Raw genomic sequence first — 22,558 nt, forward strand, 5'->3', positions numbered from 1 at the left:
GGGCCGGAAGTCAGACCCGGGCGTTTTGCCCCGGTTGCCATGGTTGTGTTTGGACGGCCCTTCTTGGGGCGTCTCGGGGCCTGCTTGGGGTGGTGGGGTCCCCGGGGCGCAGCTCTTCAGCTGCGGCAAACGCTGCGAAGGCCGAAGAGCACCAATCCATTCACCCGAGAACAGGAACAGGAGTGGCGGCGGCGGAACCGCACGGTGCTCACGTATGTGGCCGCGGCAGCCGTGGGCATGGTCGGGGCCTCTTACGCTGCGGTGCCCCTCTACCGCCTGTATTGCCAGGTAGGACAGCCACGGGAAATCTGGGCCGCGGGAATCCAACCACGGAGGAGAACTGCAGGGTCCTCTTGTACATTTGGAAAATGAGACCCAGAACAGGGAGGGACAGGCCCAAGGTCACTCATACAACGGATCGAGCCGGGAACAGTGCGGGATCTGGTGTAGAGAGGATAGAGGTTTGAATTCCTCCGTGACCTTATGCAAGTCACTTCTCTCGTGCCCTAAGTTTATTCTTTTGCAAAATGGATCTTAATAATAGCACCTATAATTAATTGTCTTTATCTGGATCAAATGAGATACCTTATGTAAAGTGCTTTGCAAACTTTTAAATAAGGTCTATATGAATGCAAGCTACGATTGTCCTGAATCTAATGATTTTTCTGTTTTTTAAGTTTCCTTGATCACTGTGTAGCTTTTAGTTTTGTAGACCTACCCTCCGGTTCCTTTGACTTTTGTGACTGCCCATATTGCCATTCATTCATTCACTCAGCAAATATTAAGTTCTGTTCAAGAAACATTTAAAGCGCCCAGTATGTGCCAGACACTGCTGAGTGCTGGACAAACAAAAGTTTGCAGTCTGATGGGTAAGGCAACATGCAAAGCAAGCTGTATACTGGACTAACTAGGAAATAATTAGAAGAGAGAAAAAGCACTGGAACTTAGGGAAGTTTCTTGAATAAGATATAATTTTAGTTGAGGCTTAAAGCCAGGGAGGTCAGTAGTTGGAGCAAAGGAGAGAAAGCATTCCTGGCTTAGGATGAATATAGCCAGCCTTAGATAATGTCTAATAGATGGAGTGGCTTGTTTATTTACAGTTTCACTGTGGAGGGGAGGGTATGGTGGAAAGATAGGTGGAGCTTAAGTTATGAAACTTGTAGTGTTTGTGGAGCTTTTTATAGGCTCCTGAGGGGTGTAGGGGTTGGGAATGGAGTTTAGGGAAGACAGAGCTCCTATTCATATGGCAGCTAGGTAGCACAGCTGGACTTGGAGTCCTGGAGACCTTGTATCCCCAGGTTATTGCCAGATCTTGGCGTTTCTGCTTCTGTAACGGCCCTTTATATCTATTCCCTTCCTCTCTACTCAGACCACCTGCTTTGTCATTTAGGCCCCCCTCATCTCTCCTTTGGACAATTGAGATAGGCTCTAAATTAACTTGTCTGCCTCTTCAGCCCTCTGCCTACTTAATTCCAATCTCCCCACAACTGCCAAAGTAATTTTCCTAAAGTGCAGGTCTGACTCCTTACATGATGAACCCCACTTCCTAGAATGAACTGCTCTCTCTCACCTCCAGCTTTGGGAATCCCTGGGAATTTCCTTCAAGATTCTATTCAAGTGCCACCTTTTGCCTAAACCTTTTCTTATATAAAATCCTCTCTCCTAATTTAGGCTATTTTGTATCTGCTTTGTACATTTTTTATGTACTTATACACATGCTGTTTTCTCTTGAAAATGTATGCCATTTGAGAACAAATTCTTTTCTTTTATTTTTTTCTATACATGCCTAGCACAATTCCTGGAACATAATAAATACTATTAACTAAATATCATTAGATCACTTTAGAACTGGCTAAATGTCTGGACCAGTGGGTCCTCTGGGATGTATGTGGACATCAGAAAAGAGCCCCAGGAACCCCGTGTTAATTAGTCCTGGCTTCTTTGTTCACTGAACTGAACTGGAAATTAGTTAAGACATTTAACACTTAAAGTAATGGTATAAATGTAAGCATTTTGTGCTTTTCTTAAAAGCAGTAATAAGAAAATGTAAATGGTGTCATAACAAGTTTCCATATTTGAAGCATTTAGGAATAGTTTTATTTCTATTTTAAAGGCATTTGAAGATCTATTTTTTAAAAAGCTTATTGCACCATTGGGATTTGATGGAAAGAAACTGTTTGGGGGCATCAGGACTTGGCTAAAATTTTTGGCCTCTGAGGTGCTTCTGGCTATAGATCTTTATTGTTGTTAAGTCTTGACTGATTCCTTTTAATCCCATTTGAGGTTTGCTTGGCAGAGGTACTGGCAAGTGGTTTGCCATTTCCTTCTCCAGCTCATTTGACAAATGAAAGAACGGAGGCAAACAGGGTTAAGTGACTTTCCCAAGGTCATACAGCTAGTAAGTATCCGAAGCCAGATTTAAACTCAGAATGGATATTCTTGACTCCAGGCCTGGCACTCTATACATTGTACTACCTAGCTTTCCCCTTTAGATCAGAGATCCTTTAATTCTATGATAATATTTTAAAGGGATATTTCATGGTTATGATGCACTTCCAAAAAAAAATCTAAAAGTCTTGTGTTTAATATTTTTGTGATATTTTTCCCCCAGACTACAGGACTTGGTGGGTCACCTGTGGCAGGTCATGCTTCAGACCAGATTGAGACTATGGTCCCTGTTAAAGACCGAATCATTAAAGTCACCTTCAATGCAGATGTGCATGCGAGTCTCCACTGGAATTTTAGGCCTCAACAAACAGAAATATATGTAAGTGATTGTCGTACTTAATAAGCCATGCTAAAAATTATAAAGAGCCTTAAAGTTTATTCAAATCCTTCATACTGCAAATGAGTAAACTAAAGCCCAGAAAAGAGTGACTGTCCCTGGGTCATAAGGAGGGCTCAGCATTAGAGGTAGGACTACACTAGATAATAATTTTACTTCAAAAATGAATTTTCATATTTTATTTCAGGTCTAAGAAATATCACTCATTTAAATCTGTATAAATTATGACTAATAATAATCACTTTAATGTGTTTCTCTTTCTGTGTCTCTGTCATTTCCACCTGTTTTTCTCCTTTCTCTCATACATTTTCTCCATCATTGCTTCTAAGAACTGAGGGTCTCAAGGTTTCAGGAATACCTAATGAAATGATCGTGGTGAGTGTTCATATCACTGGTATGAAACCTTGATTAAAATACTTGTTAGAATATATATATGTATGTGTATGTATATATATATATATATATATATATATATATATATATATATATATATATATATATATATATATATATACTCTCTTAAACTTAAAGCCAAATTTTTTAAAAATTTCAACCCCCTCATTTGACCTTCCCTCCAAAAATCATTGTCTGTCTTCCCTCTTGTTTCTCCCTCCCTCGTCTTTACATGGTCGGCTCTCTATGATCTTAGGTCCTTAAATAACTTTTCCTTGATGCTTGTACTCCTACCAGTTATTCTCATTGCTCACCTATTACTTGCCAAACTTCTTGGAAACATTTTTGCATTTGATGTTGTGTACTTCCTCATCATGTGCTTTCTCAATACCTGTCCCCACCACTTTATAAAACTATTCTCAAAAAAGGCACCAATAGCTCTTTCAATGTTCTCTCCAGTAATCTTTTTCGACACTTGACAAACTCCTCCTTTTAAATACTTTTTTCCCCTTGGCTTCAAAGTTAATATACTTTTGGTACTCTTTTTAACTCTCATTTACTGGGCTCCTTGTTCTTTTCCCTACTCCTTAGAGATTCTGTTTCTAATGTCTTGATATCTGAGCTGTGTGACAGTTTGGAAGTCAACTAGTGAATATGCCATACTAGGATTATTTTGTAAGAAGAGAAGATTTGAGGGAAGACAGTAGATTCAAATGACTAAAAAGTTCATCAGTGTTCGTAGTCTTTTCCTTCATTGATTCACTCATTCCTCTTAGTCTGTTTCAGACTTTTCCTTTTCTCTCCCAAACACCTCTTATGCTGAACAGAATCTGACTTTAATTAGGTAGATTAAGGCATTCTATCTTAGCTTCTACAAGCTCCCTTCTTTATCCAGTCCTTAATTCCTAATGCTATTTTACCCATTTATTTCTTTTAGGCCAAAATAAATGGAGCCTTCACTCTGTCTTTTTCACTAAGTCTTATACCTAGGTCCTTGTTCCCATTCTCTCTATCCTTTTCTTGATTCTGTAGTCAGGTCTTCTTTTTCAGGGCTTCTTTGGTCTTTCTTAGTTTGCATCCCATTTGTCTCCAAATGTGTTCAGGTATCTAATTGCCTGTCTTTTTTTCATAGACCATTCAGACACCAGGATTCTCAAACCTTTGAAATCCAGTTTCTGTCTTCACTCTATGGAAATTACTTCCTCACCAATGACCTCAAAATCCCTGAAGCCATAATGACCCTTTTATTCAGTCTTTTTCCTCTTTGACCTCTGCTACTTCTAACACAATTGATTACTCCTTTTTACTGGATGTTTTCTTTCTTCCCTTGTTTTGAGACTCTTCTTCCTTATCTATCTTCCTTACCACTCCTTCATTGGCCTCCATTTTCTTCCAGATTTCTTCTTGCTAGTGTTTCCTAAAGACCCATGGTTGACTGTCTTCTCTTTTTGCACTCTTTCCTTTGGTAAGCTCATTCACTTCAACTGACTCTGTGGAGAAAACTACCAGGTCTCTGCACCTAACCTTGTTTCTGAGTTCCCATCCTGGATTTCTAGCTGCCTTCAGAAATATTTTTACTAGGATATCCTATCAAGGTGTTCAAACTCAGGATATCCAGATCTTTCTCTTCTTGCCTAAAACCAATTTCTACCATTTCATTCTGTCTGTGGTACTCCTTTTACTCTCTATGTTCCTAATTTTGGGATTGTCTTTTGACTCTCCTACCTCACAGATAATATCAATTAAATTACTAAATTCTATTTGATTTGATATGTCTAATCAGGCCTCCTCCCATCTCCCATCTTCATTACCAACCAGCCTAAGTAGTACACTAGTTTTCTCACTTTTACTCTTCTCACCTCATCTATTCTTCATACCAGCACCAGCTTAATATTACTATTTCTAAATCTGATCATAGCATTTCTCTGCCCCAAAATATTCTATCTAATCAGTAACACCATATTAAATTTCCTAAGTAATGTTCAGTCTAGTGTACTGGCCATACTCCAGCCCTTCTTTAACTTTCTCTTTTGTTTACTGGGTGACAGGTGATGGATCTATATTGCTCTTTTCTGTTACAACTGGTGTCCCAGAGACAGAAGGGTAGAGAAACTAGAGCACCAGAATCAAAGGAGGCCTGAGTGTGAATGACCACCTTTATGACACTTGTGTGTGACCAGAGGCCTCACTTCATTTGTAAAATAGGCATGATGCCTATAGTTTCTGTCATGGAGTTAGTATAAAGGGAAAGTGAATATTACATTTAAGCACTTTTTTTTTAAACCTTCCATCTTAGTCAATACTGTGTATTGGCTCCAAGGCAGAAGAGTGGTAAGGACTAGGCAATGGGGGTCAAGAGACTTGCCCAGGGTCCCGCAGCTGGGAAGTATCTGAGGCCAGATTTGAACCTAGGACCTCCTGTCTCTAGACCTGGCTCTCAATCCACTGAGCTACCCAGCTGCCCCCTTATTTAAGCACTTTTTGAACCTCTATGATACAAATGTCAGTAATTATTCCATTAAAAGTGATCTACCTTGTCTTCTGTGTCTGGCCACTTTTGCTAACACTGCTCTCTGTCCAAGGTTCTTTCTCTGTTGAATTCTTACCCAACCGAGGGAGAACTGCCCCCAATTCTCCTGTTTGAGAACATCTTACCTTAAATAGCATTTTCTTTTTGCAACTCTACTGTATTAATGTCTATTGTACTTATTTGCATTTGTTCCCTATTTGCCAACTATGTTCTGTAAACTTTTAAGAGCCTTGTCTGACCCAAACTTTTATCTTCTCTAGTATCTCACAGTGTCTTGCACACAGACACTTAATCATATTTGTTGTATGAACATATAAATGAATGATTGAACAATGGGGGGAAATGCCAAGAAGCAGATTTTGGCTCAGTATGAGGAAAAACTTCCTTATGTTAGTTGGCCAAAATTGGGATTGTTTTCCTTAAAAGGTAGAAAATACTCCAGTGCTGGAGCTCAAGCAAAGGTATATGGCCCTTGTCAGGATCATTGTAGAGAAGGTTCTTACTCAGGTAATGTTTGAACTAAATGAAGCTGGAATCCCTTCCAGGGCTGTTTCAAGTCTCAGATTTCCTGGATCCTCCGTAAACAGCAATACTTTCACTCCCTTTCACACACATACTCTTTGCATAGCACTCTTTTTTTTTTTTAAACCTATAAAATGTACTTTTGTGTTATTTTGTACTAGTTCAGTTTCTGTCTCATAAGAGTGGTACATGTATATGCTCCACAGCAGGGCTTTGCATTGTTGAACTCTCTTGTAGAAAATCTTAAGTATATTCTTGTTTCCTGTCTGTTTTAGTAAGTTTATAATCAAATTGTTCTAGGAAGAAGCAATGTGCATAGTGGGTAGAGCTGGCCTCAAGAGATAGGAAGACCTGTCCAAATATGCCTCTTATTGTGTGAATTTAATAGAAATTGTACTCCCTTACTCCATTTGAAAACCCATTTTTGGTTGGTAGCAATTCTACCCTTTAATTGGACACTATATGGCTACCTGTGGGCAAGATTGGGGCTGGCTGACTTAAGTCCTCATGTGATTTGTGCCCTGACCTAGACTGAGTGTCTGACCAGAGGGTCCCAGAAGGAGTGGCAAAAGTTGGATTTATAAGAAAGGGCATGGAAGAAGTGCACTCACTCTTTTTCCAGGTGCTAGGCTTTCTCTGCACAGGGGCTGGAGACATTTGCTGGTGGCAGCTGCTTTTAGCATACAAACTTATATTTAATTAGGCATAGCCAGGTGATCATGTGATTTCTCTTTCTCACACACCCCTTTACTAATAAATAATTATAAGTTAATATTCAGTCTCCAGAGAATTTTAATCATAACATCACTTGACTGGCTATGTGACCTTGAGCAAGATATGTAACCTCTCATTGCTGTAAGTTGCCAACGTGATAACTTATTGATAAAGGGTATTTCTTCAACTATGAAATCTCAGGTCCAGTCCCTATCCCTTGTAACCTCTTTTTGTTTAAAATCACCATCATCACCCAATAAAGAATTCATATTAAGTAGACTAATTTGCATCCACATTTAAAGAAGAGTTCAAGTCTGTAAGAGGACACTTGTGTAAATGTCTATTTGGTGTGGAAAGAACAGTTCACCTTGAGGCTGATGACCTCTGTTTGAATCCTGATTTATCATTTATTTTCACTGTGATCAGGGCACCTCAGTTCTCTTATTAAAATAATAATAATAATTTCTTTACTAATTGGAGAGGATTGCTATCAGGAACATCACATAAAATTAATATTCTTAGTTTGAAGTATTCCTTGTTGACATTTATACATTTTGTATTTGAATTATAAATAGTAATTCCTACTTATACAAGGCTTAGGTCTTATAGATCTTAAAAGGTAATGAAAAGATTAAAATTAGTATTTGATACTCCAAGTATTATTTTAATACTATTTATTAAAATCAACTTAGAGCAAAGGGAAAGTAACACCAGAGAAAGAAAGCAGGTCCAAGCCAGAGAGAGCTTTGGGAAACTGAATACCAAATTAACCAATGATGCAAGTGCAGGAAAAGGGGATTGTGGGAAATGTAGTTCAGGGTACACATTCTAAATAATACAGACCCAAACTTGAACTAGAGGTATGTACAAAAATTAGTTTTTAAAGGGAAACTACAATATTTTGGGGAGATAAGAGGGAAATAAAAGAGAAAAGGAACAAAACCAAAAATAGGTGCATTCTAGTCCCTTTTCTGTCTTTCATAGTGTGGCAAATTTTCTGTAGTCCTGGCTACTGATTGAGTAGTGCATACTGTTTGGACCCTAATTCAAGGACCTATTATAGATTTGTGTTTCCTTTACTCAGATTTTTTTAGTCATAAGACTTTTACATTTTGTATTTCATCCACAAGTTATTTTTCTCTTTTATTTGGATTTTTTATGTTTTTTATTTTCTTTTGCAAATTGATTCATATATCTCATAACTCAGCCATGTATCCCTGAATCCTCCTCAGAGGGGAATGAATTATTATTTTCCTTAGCGGGGACTGTTACTGTTGTGAATTTTTATTTGAATTTGAACAATTCTAGGATAAGAAACTTGATACCTCCCAGAATCCAGAATGCACCATGAAGATAGATGCCTGCAGAGATCATATGCTGCACCAGAAGTTCCAGAGTGAACTTTGGGATGTGAATTGAACTATGGGAGGTTGAAATGCCTTTGTTTTGAATATATACTCTTATGCCAAATGGGACTGCCCCCAAATTGGCTTTTTGTCAACTCAGTAATCATTGGTTTTGTGTTTTTTTTCCCTTTTATCCACAAATAATTGCAATTTTTAAGTTGATTATGTTTCCATGATTTGTTTGGGGAGGCTGGTCTCCCAATAGAATCACAGTGGGGTGTGTATAAATGGAGATTTTGAACCTTTGACTTCATTCCCCAGATGTCCTTAGTATTACCCCAAATTCCCTATAATCTCTCCTGCATCTCCACATTGGCAAGATCACATTATTGGTATTTAACTGGCTGTAACTCCTCCCATGACCTCTTTTTGACCTGAGACCAGGCTGAGTTCAAACAGTTCTTTTGCTTTAGTTATTTTTAATAAAACTTTATAAAATATAATAGTTATTGATTATTAATTCTAAAACCCACAGTATTTATTGAAGCATTTAATCCTGCTCTCATAAAGACTTTGGAATATTACTTCCATTTACACAGCTATAAGATGAGGGTTAGACTAGTTGATTTTTCTTGCCTTTCTCCCTTCTAAATCCTGACCTGTGATTTTAGTTAGGTGTTTGTTGGTCTGACCAGTGGAATAAATGATAAATTCAGAGGCAGTAAAAGGTAAAAAGTTATATTTTAGACAAAGAATATATATTTCTTTTTTTTTTCTTTAAAACAGGTAGTACCAGGAGAGACTGCACTGGCATTTTACAAAGCTAAGAATCCTACTGACAAATCAGTAATTGGAATTTCTACATATAATGTTGTACCATTTGAAGCTGGACAGTATTTTAATAAAATACAGGTATGCTAAGTAAAAATTAAGCTATAGATGGCACAATTACCATCTTACTGAATTTGTTACTGTATTTAAGATGAATCCATAAAAAAATTAATCTTGAAAGTCATACAATTTCAGAATTGTAAGGATAAATTCATTCAAGGCTTTGAAGTTTTTTTCCTCTTGGTGACTTGTTCAAGATATTCAGTGGTTGACCTCTAGAGTAACTTAAAGCTCTTATAGCAAGGCAAATTTTTGAGACAAAAATAAGTTAATAAGCTGTAGCTGTCTAAAGCCAATTTACTAGTTCTATAGCAGTAAAAATAAATTGGAATATTATTTTCAATATAAATCATAGAAATTGTGTAAGTAGAAAAGTTAATTCTTCTTTTTCAATGTCTAGTGCTTCTGTTTTGAAGAACAAAGGCTTAATCCTCAAGAGGAAGTAGACATGCCAGTATTTTTCTTCATTGATCCAGAATTTGCTGAAGATCCCAAAATGGCAAAAGTTGATGTGATCACTCTCTCTTACACATTTTTTGAAGCAAAAGAAGGACATAAATTGCCAGTTCCAGGTTATAACTGAACTAAGAAATTTCTTTACTTTGTCTTTTCTAATTTTTTTGTCTCCTTTTTGTAATTTTTGAAAAATCATGTTCTCGGGTGTTTTTTGAAAGAGGAATAATAGTGGGAAAACAATTTTTATTTTAAATCAGAATCACATGTAACTTTTTTTTTTAATGAATACTTTTAAAAATCTCTTAAGCTTATATGAAGTTATAAAAATAGAGATACTACTAAAAAAACCCAGGTGCAGATTTTGACTAGAAACAACTTTGCAGATTTGTAAGGTAACGTTCAAATCTTTTTTTTTCTCTGAAGTGGTATATCAAAAAAGAAAAATCAGTATGCAAGTATGGAGCTGATAATCTGTTAAAAATCACTTAAGTACCAAAAAAAAATCTTTTCACTCTAAAATGGTTTCCCAATAGATTACCTCATTCAGGTCTTCTGTTAAAAGATGAAGATGCTGGAACCCAGAGAGATGAAATTATATGCCTAACATACAGCTAGTTATTGGCTAGCATCCAGGTCTCCAACTAGCCAGATCTTTCCATTATGCCATCATGGTTATCTGGAAATGCATTTTGTTGCTATTTTTTAAAAATCTGTTTCTGTAGTTAATAATTTTAAAAAATATTATGTACTTTATTATTCAAATGTAAGTCTGGTCAATCATTAGCAAAAGTGTTATTCCATGATACTTTCCCCAGAATCATGCTGCCTATGCTAATTTATAGGCTAAGTTACTAATCCTACAAAGTTTGTTAAGTCACTATATATGAATATAATATATATATTTTTAGGGGTAAAATTTATGGTTGGACTGAATATATTTTTAGTTGGTCGCCAGGGATTTAAATTCTAAATCCCAATGAAATACTCAAGTCAGAATGGAATTTTATGGTGGTTTATTTACAATAGAGTGAAGAAAAAAAGAGAGAAAAAAAGATAAGAGGCAGGAGTTCAGAGGCCCCAAGGGAGGGGAGTGAACTGGGGCAGAGGATTAAATCTAGCATGGCTTCCAGACATGAGGCTTCCTCCAACATGAGGGGCTTCTTCAGAGGCTGGTGCCTCCAGAAAAGCCAAGGAAAGGGGAGCAACCCTTGCACTCACCACGTGACAGACTAAGGGAAGCAGTCTGAGGTCTCATGCTTGAGCAAGTTCCACTGCCAAGTCCCTCTCACAGGATATGAGAAATATAAAGGCAGTTCTTTATGTCACTTCCTGTGTCTCACATGTACAAATGGTGGCTTAAACTTGGCTTTGGACAGCCGAGGGCATCAGTCAGTTTCTGATTTGGCACTTGCTTGCACATATGGGTCATAGACCTTCCTCCCCCACACTTAATCCTTAAGTGGGGTTGTATACATTCCTGGTTGCTAAAATTCTAAAGACTAAGCAGGGTGGAGTAAATCTAAAATTCACAGTATAGAAGCAAAAGGGTTATAGTCTACTACAGGGCAAAGAGCAAATACAGGATTTGAATTTTAAATTCTTTAAATTTTTTTTTCCTCACTAAAATTCAATTGCTATTTTAAATGTGCAATACTTAAGTATTTCAATTTTTTGGTGATTGGCACAGAAACAATGCCCTTGTAAATTAGAAATGTATCTTAGTATTTCTACCAGATTACAGTTATAGTGAGGGCTCCAAACAATTGGATACACCATCTCACTGTATGTATGGTACTATGTGCTTTTTCTTGGCATCAAAAACTCTTTTGTGAAGAGACAATATTAACTTATGTATTAAATTATTTTAATACTAATTCCTTTGCCTGCTTTTTATTTAATATTATTTTCCTTCATAACAAAGATGTGTAATTACAGTGTGTTTACTATGAACAAAATCCTTATTCCAAAAAGTATACATTTTATAGTAAAATGAAAAGAATATTTTATTTTAAGTTTAAAAATCACTTTAAAAGTCAACATTTATACATTTTCCAATGACTGTTACACAAACATGAAGGGTAAACTACAATAATTAAAAGGTTTTATGCCCCAGCTCAAAATGTAAAGGCTAGGAATATTTTCAGAAGTGCAAAATTATTTTTACATTCAATTTTAATTAAATGAAGGCACTTAAGCAATGTTTCCTGAATTACAACTCCAGTTCAGCAAATATTTTACGATTTATTTAAGGAGTAATAAAATAGTTTTCATCTACTGTATCACCTGGAAATGATGATGATGCACTTCTATCTAAAAGGATCTGGAAAAAAAAAGTTAGATGAGTACTACTAAATTTCACATATATTTTAAAGGAAGATAAGGGAATGGAATATATATACAATCCTTTAATCCTTTTAGATGCACATTAAACCTCTTTCAGGAACTATGCATATTACCACTCGAATGAATCAATGGTTCAAACTTATTTTTACTAAAATTCTCAATGTGTATAATTTTAAAAACTCATTACTCTGAAGGAGAAAGTTTATCACTTGTAGCCTTCTATCATTTACATTGGTATGCTCTTCTATGCCAAAAACCTGTTCTTTAGAACAATCATTTTTATTTATATCTTGTTTTTAATAACACCTAGATTTGCCCCTGCATTCCCTTCTGAAGAACCATCTCTTACAACAAAGAGCTATCCTTTTTTTCTGTCATCCTGGAAAGAACTCCTTTGCTTCTTATCTACTGCCTGTGATCAGACTAACATTGCCACTGGACTACAAAGATTTTGTTGACAGAGGCATGTTGGTATATGTTAACATCACACATGTATATTAGTTCATTTCTGATCAGACAATAGTGAAATGTAGCCAAGGTTTCCATTCAGTTATTGAAATAGCAGTTTATCAGTCCGTAATAAATTCAAAAGATTAAGCAAAGTCATATTTATATTTTGTGTGCTGATACTTTTAAAGGAATGTAACAAAGTAAACTGTCCCAAATAGAAATGTTTACCTTTTAACCATTTGTATGATTCTGAATTGGTTTACGGTGATTAGCATCAAGCTCTTCATAAAGAGTTCTGCAATAAAGAAAAGCCAGTTTTTTCATTTTACAAACTAAAAACAGAAAATACTGATATGTTAAATTGATATCAATATTAATCTTTCACAGTGAAATGTGTGTAGGTGTTAATCTTTGACATAAAACTCAGACTAAAATGGCCTGATAAACTGACTACAATTTATTTGTTGTTATTTAAGTAGGAAATAAAGGCTGTCAAAACTAAATTATCTACTTGTTTTCTATTTTAGGTTGGGTAGATTATACTTGTCTTTAAAACAAATTTTTTTCTAGTAAGGTTGAACTCTTCTCTGACTCAAAGAATTACTTTAGTCATTTCCCCTTCCTTCTTCATGCTATTTGATATTTTAATGCTTTAGATCAGAGGTTCTTAAATTTTATTTTGGTCATGGTCTCCTAAGGGCAAGCTGGTGAAATCTATGGATTCCTTTTAAGAATGTTTTTAAATACATAAAATAAGAAAATTACAAAGGAAACCAATTATATCAAATTACATTCTCAAAAATATTTTTTAAAGTTTATAGACCTCATTTCAAGAACCTCTGTTTTAGGTAGGTTTTATGCCTTATGATATTATACATATTTAAATCAAACCGTGTCCTGCTGGAGAGCTCAATGATTTCATCTATCCTGCTTTTAGTTTTGTATATGTTTTTCACTCGCATTTCTTGGCCATTTCTAATTATAGTAAAACACCAAATTAATTGTACTTCTCAATGAAAGATACATATTTGGGGTAATGAATCACCAGGAAATATATTTTATAAAGGTTTCTAACTAAATCAAAGTTTAAACCCCAAAATACTGTTTCATTCATTCTTATTGGAAATCTTCATTCTCATCCAATTAGAAAGTTAAATTAAGGGGCATCTCTGTGGATTGAGAGCCAGGCCCTGAGATGGATGGGAGGTCCTGGGTTCAAAATTGACCTCAGATATTTCCTACCTGTGTGACCCACTCTTCTGCCTTGGAACCAATCCAATATACAGTATTGATTCTAAGACAGAGGGTAAGAGTTTAAAAAAAAAGTACATTAATAATACTGCAGTCTTATCAATAAAAGCTCTTCCATTGTGATTAATTATTTATACAATTCTTAAATGTTCTTGAAATGTAAAAACAATGGAGCTTTTATATGCATGAAAAGGAATTATCTTTTTATCAAGGCTTTATTATCTTGGCTTGATAACAAATTGGAAGATAATATAACAGTATTGCTATATTTTAGCTAACTAAAAAATAAGTTTTAAAAGTATTTATGGGGGGCAGCTGGGTGGCTCAGTGGATTGAGAGTCAGGCCAGGAGATGGGAAGTCCTAGGTTCAAATCTGGCCTCGGATACTTCCCAGCTGTGTGACCCTGGGCAAGTCACTTGACCCCCATTGCCTAGCCCTTACCACTCTTCTGCCTTGGAGCCAATACACAGTATTGACTCCAAGACGGAAAGTAAGGGTTTAAAAAAAAAGTATGTTCTCTTAGGAACAACAACAAAAAATTAGACCCTTAAGAAACTGACGTACTTTTTCTTTTTAAAAACTAATTACTTAAACTTTACATAGGGCTGTCATACTGCAACTTAAAAATTCCCTTCTCAGACAAAAAAAAAAAGGACTCGATTTTCATTAAAGGCATGTGTCAATGCACAGGGGGATAACTGGGTCGCTTAGTGGATAGAGACAGGAGGCCCTGGGTTCAAATTTGGCCTCAGAAACTTTTTAGCTGTGTGACCCTGGGCAAGTCACTTAACCACCATTACCTAGCCCATACCACTCTTCTACTTTAGAACAGTATATAGTATTGATTCTAAGGTAGAAGGTAAGGGCCTAAATAAATAAATCCATGCACATTGTTTCATTACTTTAAAAAAGTTGCAATTAAGTCACAACACATGGAAATTAAATCCCAAATAACCTCAGTATGAAAAGGTAAGCCATTTTAAGTTGTGCCAAGACCTAAGCAAAATTAAACCTATATTGCTAAAACAAGGAGTAAAAAAATTAATAAAGAATTTTCAGAATAACTTACTCTGCAGTGGCATCTGGAGCCAAAGGATCAAACTCCATTACTTCATAGTAATTGGGTGGCGGAAGGTCATTCTTTGTTACAGGGCTAGCTAACAAGGAGAGAAAGAAACCCATACTGTGTTTTATAACAAAGAATTGGATGAACATTCTTTTTTATATTTAAAACCACTACTAAGCCAGTTCTAACTACTTATTTATAATTAGATACCTTATATGATGTGAACAGCAATCAAATCAGCCAAATTCAGTTCAAAATAATTTGTGTAATCCCTTGGAATTTATCACAATGGGATGACATGTATTACAAATAAGTCTTGTAGCAATCAAATTAGAAAAAATGTGGAACTTTTATAAAGTCTCAGTTACCTCGAAGATTGCTGGACAAAGCGGGGGGCCTCTGGTTTGAAGGTTCGGCATGGCCAGCTTGCAGGTTCACTGGAGGCATCAGGATTGGATTTAAATGAGTTAAGAGCTAAAGGACATTGAATAACAGACAAAAAAAACAAAATATCACTATGGAACAGAGTATAATAGATCCAGATTCTCTAATATAAAAGTTAATAAAGTTAAGTATTTTTTCATTATTTTTGTTACTAGGGATCTATGTACTGCCACTTGTTAAGTATTTTTAATTCACTCCTCTTTGCAAATTATAACCTCTCCACTATTTATGGCTACCCTCTGGTATCATGTTTATACTGCAGTCTCCAGACCTGATAAGTTGTCTGTGGTGGTGGGGGAAAGAAAGGAGAAAATGGTGTATGCTATGGGGAAATTATTTTCTTCAGAATAATCATATAGAGAAGTCACAGAAAGTCCACATATTGACCATAAAATTCTCATTCTATCTCTGTTCCCTGTAAACCTCAAAATTCCTTAGACTTATAAATGTTGGAAATTTCACCATTGGGATATTTCATACTTGGAAAATTTCTTACTGATAGTCTATTGGAATGGGAACCCCATTGGCATGGGAGGTTCCTTCTCTTCCCTTCTTAAGATTACTTTAGGACAGAAACCTTTTGCTGAAAAATGGAAAGGACTTTGACCTATGCTTAAGCATAGAACAGGAATTTCTTTGAGTCATGATTGATTTTAGAATTGATACAATGGAGATACTTGGAATCAATCTCCACCCTATTCAGTCCTAACAGGATTGAGTAAGGGCTGCAGCCTAGATCAAAATTTAATTATTCCAATCTCTACCCTACTCAGGTTAACAGGATTTAGAAAGGGCTGTAGCAAAGGAGCAAAGATTTAATCATTTGAAAATATGACCTTCAACAGACATGTGCAAAGCCTCTGGGCGGTCCTGGGTTAAGCTGGAGCCTCCATTGGCACAGGGAAATTGATGGACAGTGATTGGTAGATGTGAGAACTGAGGGGAGGCAACTTGGATGGTTTCCTTAAAGATCAGGGGGGGTCTGGAGACTCGGGGGGGGGGGGGGGGGGGTTGAGGAGTTGATCGGAGTGGTGGCAGTGTACTCTGAGAAGCTTGCTCTGAAGGAAGCTGAAGGTGGGGGGCCTCTGAGACTGTTTCTCCATTTTGGTCACGTGAGTAATAGGGACTGATCTCCTTTCTTTGCCCCAGCTATCTAAGGGCTTGGGCCTTTTGGCCCAGCCTAAACAGAAGGGGTATTTAAGCCCTATTCCTTTCTCTCCCTTTTTCTCTCTCTCTATCTCTAATTCCTTTCTTCCTCCTATTGTAATTAAACTCCATAAAAGACTGACTGCAAACTTGAGTTTTCATTTAGGAATTACATAGCTGAATTCCTTGGCGACCTTAAATTAATATATATCAGTCTTTTAAAGTGATTCCCTTGTAACATCCCCCCAAATAATACCTGTGTGTATATATACATATGTATGTATATGGGTGTTTCATTTTTCATTTTGACACAAGAGGCATTATTGAATACTTGGGCCTTCTGGAATATGAATGAATGAATGAATGAATGAATGAATGAATGAATGAATGAATGAATGAATGAAATATTTACTAGATACTTAGTGCAAAGACTATGAAATACTTACATTGCCATACAGATGATCTGTCCTTTGTGGAAACCTAAGGTGGTGAAAAAAACAGTGTATGACTTTTTCTGTCAATCCTCACCCCAATAGCTACACCTTCAAAAAAAAATAAATAAACCCTTTATTAATCAATCTACAAGACCTTTGTCCTATAGTCTATGGAACACAAAAATATGCTAAAAATATACTAATCTCAGGTAAGTTTATAATCTTGCTAGGGAAGGTTGACAACTATACATAATACAAAGATAATATTGACTAGTTCATAAGAGATGCCAAGTTATACAAGATTATCATTCAATTCAACAAGCTGAATACATTAATATTAATGCTTTAATAAAAGTGATGAAGAAAGTAAGACCATCTTCCCAATTATCCAAAGAAGCAGTCTACCATATTGACAGTATGAATGTATTAGTGTTCCCCATGTGCATCATTCCACTACCCATTTGCTTATAAATGCTGAAGAACTCTGCCAATTCTGAGAAAACACTGGCAAAGCTTTGCCTTCTGGCAACAGTGACAGAATCTCTTCTAGCAGAGTAGTCTGTGAATGCCAGAACAGCTTACATTTGCATAGATTTGTCAGGTATAAGAGGAACTTTCTAACCCCCTACTAGTGGCTATAGGTGACATAAACATCCTTCTCCAGATCTGAGAGATGGAGAGACATAAAGAATGGTGAAGCAACTTGCCCAATGTCATGCAATTTGTTTTAGAGCAAGAAATTCCATTTCAGATCTCTTGACTCCAAAGTCAGCACTCGCCCCTTATTGTCTTTACTAAGAACAAAAGTACATTTCAACTTTCCCTACAATGCCCAATGACTCTGGTAGGGATAACTAAAGCCAACAAATAGTATAGCTCTCTCAATGGCAATGAGAAAAATAATTTCCTGGGACACTTGGTCACCTCACTACTGATTTCATTGCTCATGGAGGAAATCAACCAAAACCAGAACTAAAACTTATATATTAACATCTGTTGCAGAGCATGTTGAGCATAGAAATTAATTTTAATTTTTGCTGACAATGCAAAGGGAGGCACAAAGGATGGCAAAAGATGTTTCAGAATTAAAAAATAAAAGGTCTTCAAAGGCTTGTAGATTATTCAGAAGGCCTTATATCAATATCATGAACATATTCTTCAAGAAGAAAATAGGAAGGTACTGAACACCAAACATCCTTTAAAAAAAATGAAACTAACAGAAAGGAAACATGATTGGGGTCAGCAGAACAATTCTATAATTATATGTTCATGTGTACCAGAATCAATGACAAAAATAAAACCTTCATACATAAAAAGAAATGATAAATAGCTAACATTAATGCAGCAATTTAAAACTACACAAATTACTTTATATACATGAATTCCTTTGATTCCCATAACAACCCTCTTTGTAAAATTATACAGATACCACCACCACAACCAATTTCCAGATAAGTTTAGAGGAATTAAGTGACATGTCCTTGATTACATAGTAAGAGTCAGATGTAACATTTAATCTCATGTCTCTCCCAACGCCAAGACCAGTGCTCTTTCCACAACATGTAGGCACAAGATGAGTAGACACTGAGTGCAGCTAAAATAGCTCCAACCTGATCTATTTTTTAAAAAGCTGTGTTGATTAGGAAAAAGGGGAAATGGATATGTACAAAAACATTAACTGCTTATCGTCAACTCCCAGGACAATTTAACTGATGTTAAAATTCTCCAAACAAAGGCACAAAAAAGGCATTTGCCAGAGAATATTTGATTATCTTAGGAAGTGAAGAAATAGAAGTAGCCAGAGACAATACCAGTTTAGAAAAGAAATCTCATAAAACATAACAGAAAGAAGTGAGAGAAGAAACTAACAGGAAACATGATTAGGGCCAATGGGACTATTCCATAAATATATATTTGTGTGTCGTAAAATCAACAACAATAATAAAAACTTGCATAAAGAAGCAAAATAATAGCTAACATTAATACAGTGATTTAAGCTACAGAAACTACTTTATATATGTGAACTCCTTTGATTCCCATAACAAGTCCATTTGGAAAACTATAGAGTACTTGAGTACTTCCCTAGCATTACATGAGTAATTGATGCAAACATTTCTGAATGTATAACCCCAAGGAACTCAAAGAAAGAAAAATCATAAATATAAGAAAATATTTGTAGAAGTATTTGTGATAACAAACAACTGGAAATAACATACATATCTACTGATTGAGGAATGGCTAAATGAAGTGTGGTATATGAATGGCTCATTATTGCATTGTTAAGACATAAGAAAAAGGAGGAACAGAGAATAAAAGGAAAATTTGTAATGAACTGATGCAAAATGAAGTATGCACAACCTGAAAAATGACATACGCAATAAAGAAAAATTAAAAGGGACAATACAAAGACATAATAAAGCAAAGTTCAATGCTTTTAATTATAATGACCAATTTTTACTCTGTAGAAGAACAAGGGAGGAAATGCACCTCCCCCTTTAAATGAAGGTGTTAGGATTTAACAGTTTTGGAATATTTTGTATGCTGTCAAAACATGTTGGTTGGTTTTGCTTAACTTTTATTTTTAATATGGGTCAGGAGGTATATCAAGAAATGACTATTATATAAAAAAATAGCATCAATAAAGCATAAGTAAAACTAATAATAGATTCTCATAATATGTGAAAGCAGGGAAAGATAAGTCTCTAGAAATTTTAGCAGAACATCCAACTAGGCCATAACATCTCAAAAGAATGTATAGGTGAAACTGGAGGGAAGACAAAAAATAGATGTGAAATGGAACAGATCTAGTATTTCTATAGTAATCTAGTTTCATCATTTATGATCACAGAGCCACCATCATATTTGGACCAAAATGCCTTGTTACCAACTATGCTATATAAGAAAGTAGAAACAACACTCAGGAAAATGAACTTTATCTGACCAAAGACACATAAGAAATATGTACTGTAGGCAACACAATTTTGAAGCCTCTAAGGAACTCTTTTATGATTTCTAAAGGACAAGAAGGTTCCAAAAGAATGAAAGATCACAAATTTTATTACTGCTCAAAAACAAAAAGGATATCCGGACAAGATCACCAAACATTAGCCCATATGCTGGCTTTCTCATTTTCATAAAATCTTTACGCATAAAGAAACAAGCAGTTTTTTGTGTATGATTGTTAGAGTAAGAAAAATTCAAATCTCAGTCCTACTACCTAATACATGTTTGACTTCTGGTAAGTCACTTAACCTCTCTGGCCTCAGTTCTTTAAGTATTAAATGAGGGAATTGGACTAACAGACCTGTAGGGTTGTTTCTAGCTTGAAATCTAAAATTTTGAGATTCCTAAACATATAATTGATTAAAAAGTATAAAAATATTTTGACAATTTCCAAAAAACAATCCAACATTTAACTTTCTAATGTAAAATATATCCTTATAAAGGCTTCTAAAAAGGCATTTCCCATTAATACACAATGAATTATTATACAAGGTTTCTTGATAACTGTAACCAGGGAGTATTGGAAATGTGGAAATTTAATACTAACCTTTACCCCCTTTTGACACTCCAAGACAACCATTGGATATTAAATGGGAAGAATTTTAATTTTAAGACTGAAGCTGATTCAGGTCTAGGGACAGGAGGTCCTGGGTTCAAATTTGACCTCAGACACTTCTTAGCTGTGTGACCCTGGGGCAAGTCACTTAACCCCCCATTACCCAGCCCTTTGATAGTATTGATTCTAAGACAGAATGTAAGCCTTTTAAAATAAGTTTTTAAGAACTGTCCCTACTACAGACTTCTTTCTCCCTTGCTGAATGAGGGTGGAGACAAGTTCTCTGTTTATCTATTAAAAAAAGCCTCTTCAGATAGTGAAGCTACTAAATAAACTAGGCCAAGTAAGGCAGAGAAAAGTGGACACAGGGTGCTGCCATTCTACTTGTAACTCCTGGTGTCCTAGAAGACCCGCCTTGTCTGGAGTGAGGTTAGAGTGCTCCAAGCAAAGAGACTTAGGAGTCACAAAGAATATAACTGGAGGAGGAAGCAGGGCTTTTTTCCTTAGAATCTTGGACTGATCAGGCTGGGGCCAGCCCTGGAGGTTGGGGGGGTGGGGAGAAGGTGTGGCTAAGGGAGCTATTGGCCACATTGGCTGGTGCCTTTTCTTTCTCTGGCATGCATTTTATTATTTTTATTAAATAATATTATTTAACAAATAATTAGAAATTAAGGTACAGGCTCCAGAGAATTTTAATCATAATAATAATTAAGAGGCTTACTGAACAATGCTAAATGAGGCAAAAACCAGGAAAAAATGTACATGTGCCAAAGGTGTTTGCTGGCAAATACATCAAAGGAAGGTATGTGTGGATATGTATGTACAGTAGAACCTCAAATCCTTGGGGGATACATTCCAAGACTTACCGTGGATGGTCGAAACCATAGATAAAAGTGAACATCTGCAGAGGACAATTTTCCATTTAAGTATCCTTAAATTTCGTTAACAAAGTATATTGGACTCAATAAAGCAAATATCCATGAATAGGAGCATCTAGACAACTTCATATGTTCATCCACATATATATGTTCACTGCACTTTGTTAATGAGATCTAAGGGCACTCAAAAGAAATTAGCCAAGTAAACCTAGCAGGTAAAGCCAAGTGAAAAAGATTTGAATATTGCCCAGTTTATGGTGAATAGACAGCCTTTAAGCCGGGCTGGACTTAGAAATGGAACTAAACCAAGAACTCAATAAAAAGACTATGGAATAGATTACTTATGTATTTCATGAGGTGGGAAAGTCCAAAAACACACAGTACTCTCCATGATCCCAAGCTGCTCCCTGCTGAAGTCTACCTTTCTTAACAGTGGTTTTCTCCTGTTCTCACCCACCTTGGTAGTAAGAATCACAGAACTTCATGATCTCAATCAAAAGAATCAAAAGGAGAAGTCATTTGGTCATGTGTCAAAAGAAAGATAAGTAATGGCATATAAATGGGTCACAGCAGCAGCATCTTATCAGAGAAACAGTATGAAAGATGTCATCCGGGACACATGAGATTCTCAGTTTCTGGCCTACCGTAACCAAAGCACCAGATGCTTTCTGACAGTTCCAAGATTCTCATATAATACTTACAGGGATATTTCTGGATTCTCTGAGGCCAGCAAATCCAGCTCTTGATAAATCACTGGGTTTGAGTGGTTGCCATCACTGTCAGTTGGAGACTTGACATCTTAAAGGTAAAAATGGATGTATTTTACAACTACTGCTTAGTCAAGAATATCCTTTAGTCAATCATTTTGGATGACTTTCCCACCAAATGAAATATATACTTTAAATATGGATATCTGGACATTAACCCTGGTGCAAAACCTCTTTAAAATACTATATTTAGGATCACAAGCCCACAGATATACATGCTGGCTAAGACTGCAAAGGCAATGTACCCCAACCCCCTCATTTTACAAATGGGACCCAGAGATGAAGTTCAGTGACTTCCCCAAGATCACAAAGAGAGTTAATCATCAGTTAGGGTTTGAACTCAGTTCCACTTACTCCAAAACCAGGATTCTTTCCACTGGAGACTACCTTCACTCCTTCCTACCCTATCTAGGCAGATTAGGTTAAGTGACTTTCTCATGGTCATATAATTAGGAAAGGTCTGAGTCCATATTTGAACCCAGATCTTTCCAACTCCAAGTGTTGTGCTCTATGCCCTGTGTCTGTGCAGGTAGGGATAAAGAGCTTACATCTCCTACTCTGTGCAAAGAATGCTACAAAACC

General features: G+C 36.1%; 2 protein-coding genes across 6 annotated transcripts in view; one reads left to right on the forward strand and one right to left on the reverse strand.

Annotated features, from left to right (window-relative positions):
- Positions 1–32: 32 nt before the first annotated feature.
- On the forward strand, positions 33–15,258 carry LOC100014890 (cytochrome c oxidase assembly protein COX11, mitochondrial). Its single transcript, XM_001369073.3, has 4 exons — positions 33–288; positions 2,612–2,767; positions 9,077–9,202; positions 9,582–15,258. The coding sequence occupies exons 1-4, from the start codon at positions 40–42 to the stop codon at positions 9,762–9,764; spliced, it is 714 nt and encodes a 237-aa protein (XP_001369110.1). The 5' UTR covers positions 33–39; the 3' UTR covers positions 9,765–15,258.
- Positions 11,615–22,558, reverse strand: part of TOM1L1 (target of myb1 like 1 membrane trafficking protein) — a 59,274-nt gene continuing 48,330 nt past the window's right edge. For 4 of the 5 annotated variants that reach the window (XM_016430343.2, XM_016430344.2, XM_007481852.3 and 1 more), the window contains 6 exons: positions 21,911–22,007; positions 16,785–16,818; positions 15,117–15,222; positions 14,752–14,839; positions 12,659–12,725; positions 11,615–11,957 (listed from right to left, as the gene is read on the reverse strand). In XM_016430343.2, the coding sequence (XP_016285829.1) occupies positions 12,662–12,725; positions 14,752–14,839; positions 15,117–15,222; positions 16,785–16,818; positions 21,911–22,007 (389 nt within the window). In that variant the 3' untranslated portion in view covers positions 11,615–11,957; positions 12,659–12,661. Of the gene's footprint in view, positions 12,726–14,751; positions 14,840–15,116; positions 15,223–16,784; positions 16,819–21,910; positions 22,008–22,558 lie in introns of all 5 variants that reach the window. The other variant, XM_056816566.1, reaches the window with a different exon arrangement.

This window comes from Monodelphis domestica, chromosome 2 (assembly GCF_027887165.1).
Source record: "Monodelphis domestica isolate mMonDom1 chromosome 2, mMonDom1.pri, whole genome shotgun sequence".
NCBI lineage: Eukaryota > Metazoa > Chordata > Mammalia > Didelphimorphia > Didelphidae > Monodelphis > Monodelphis domestica.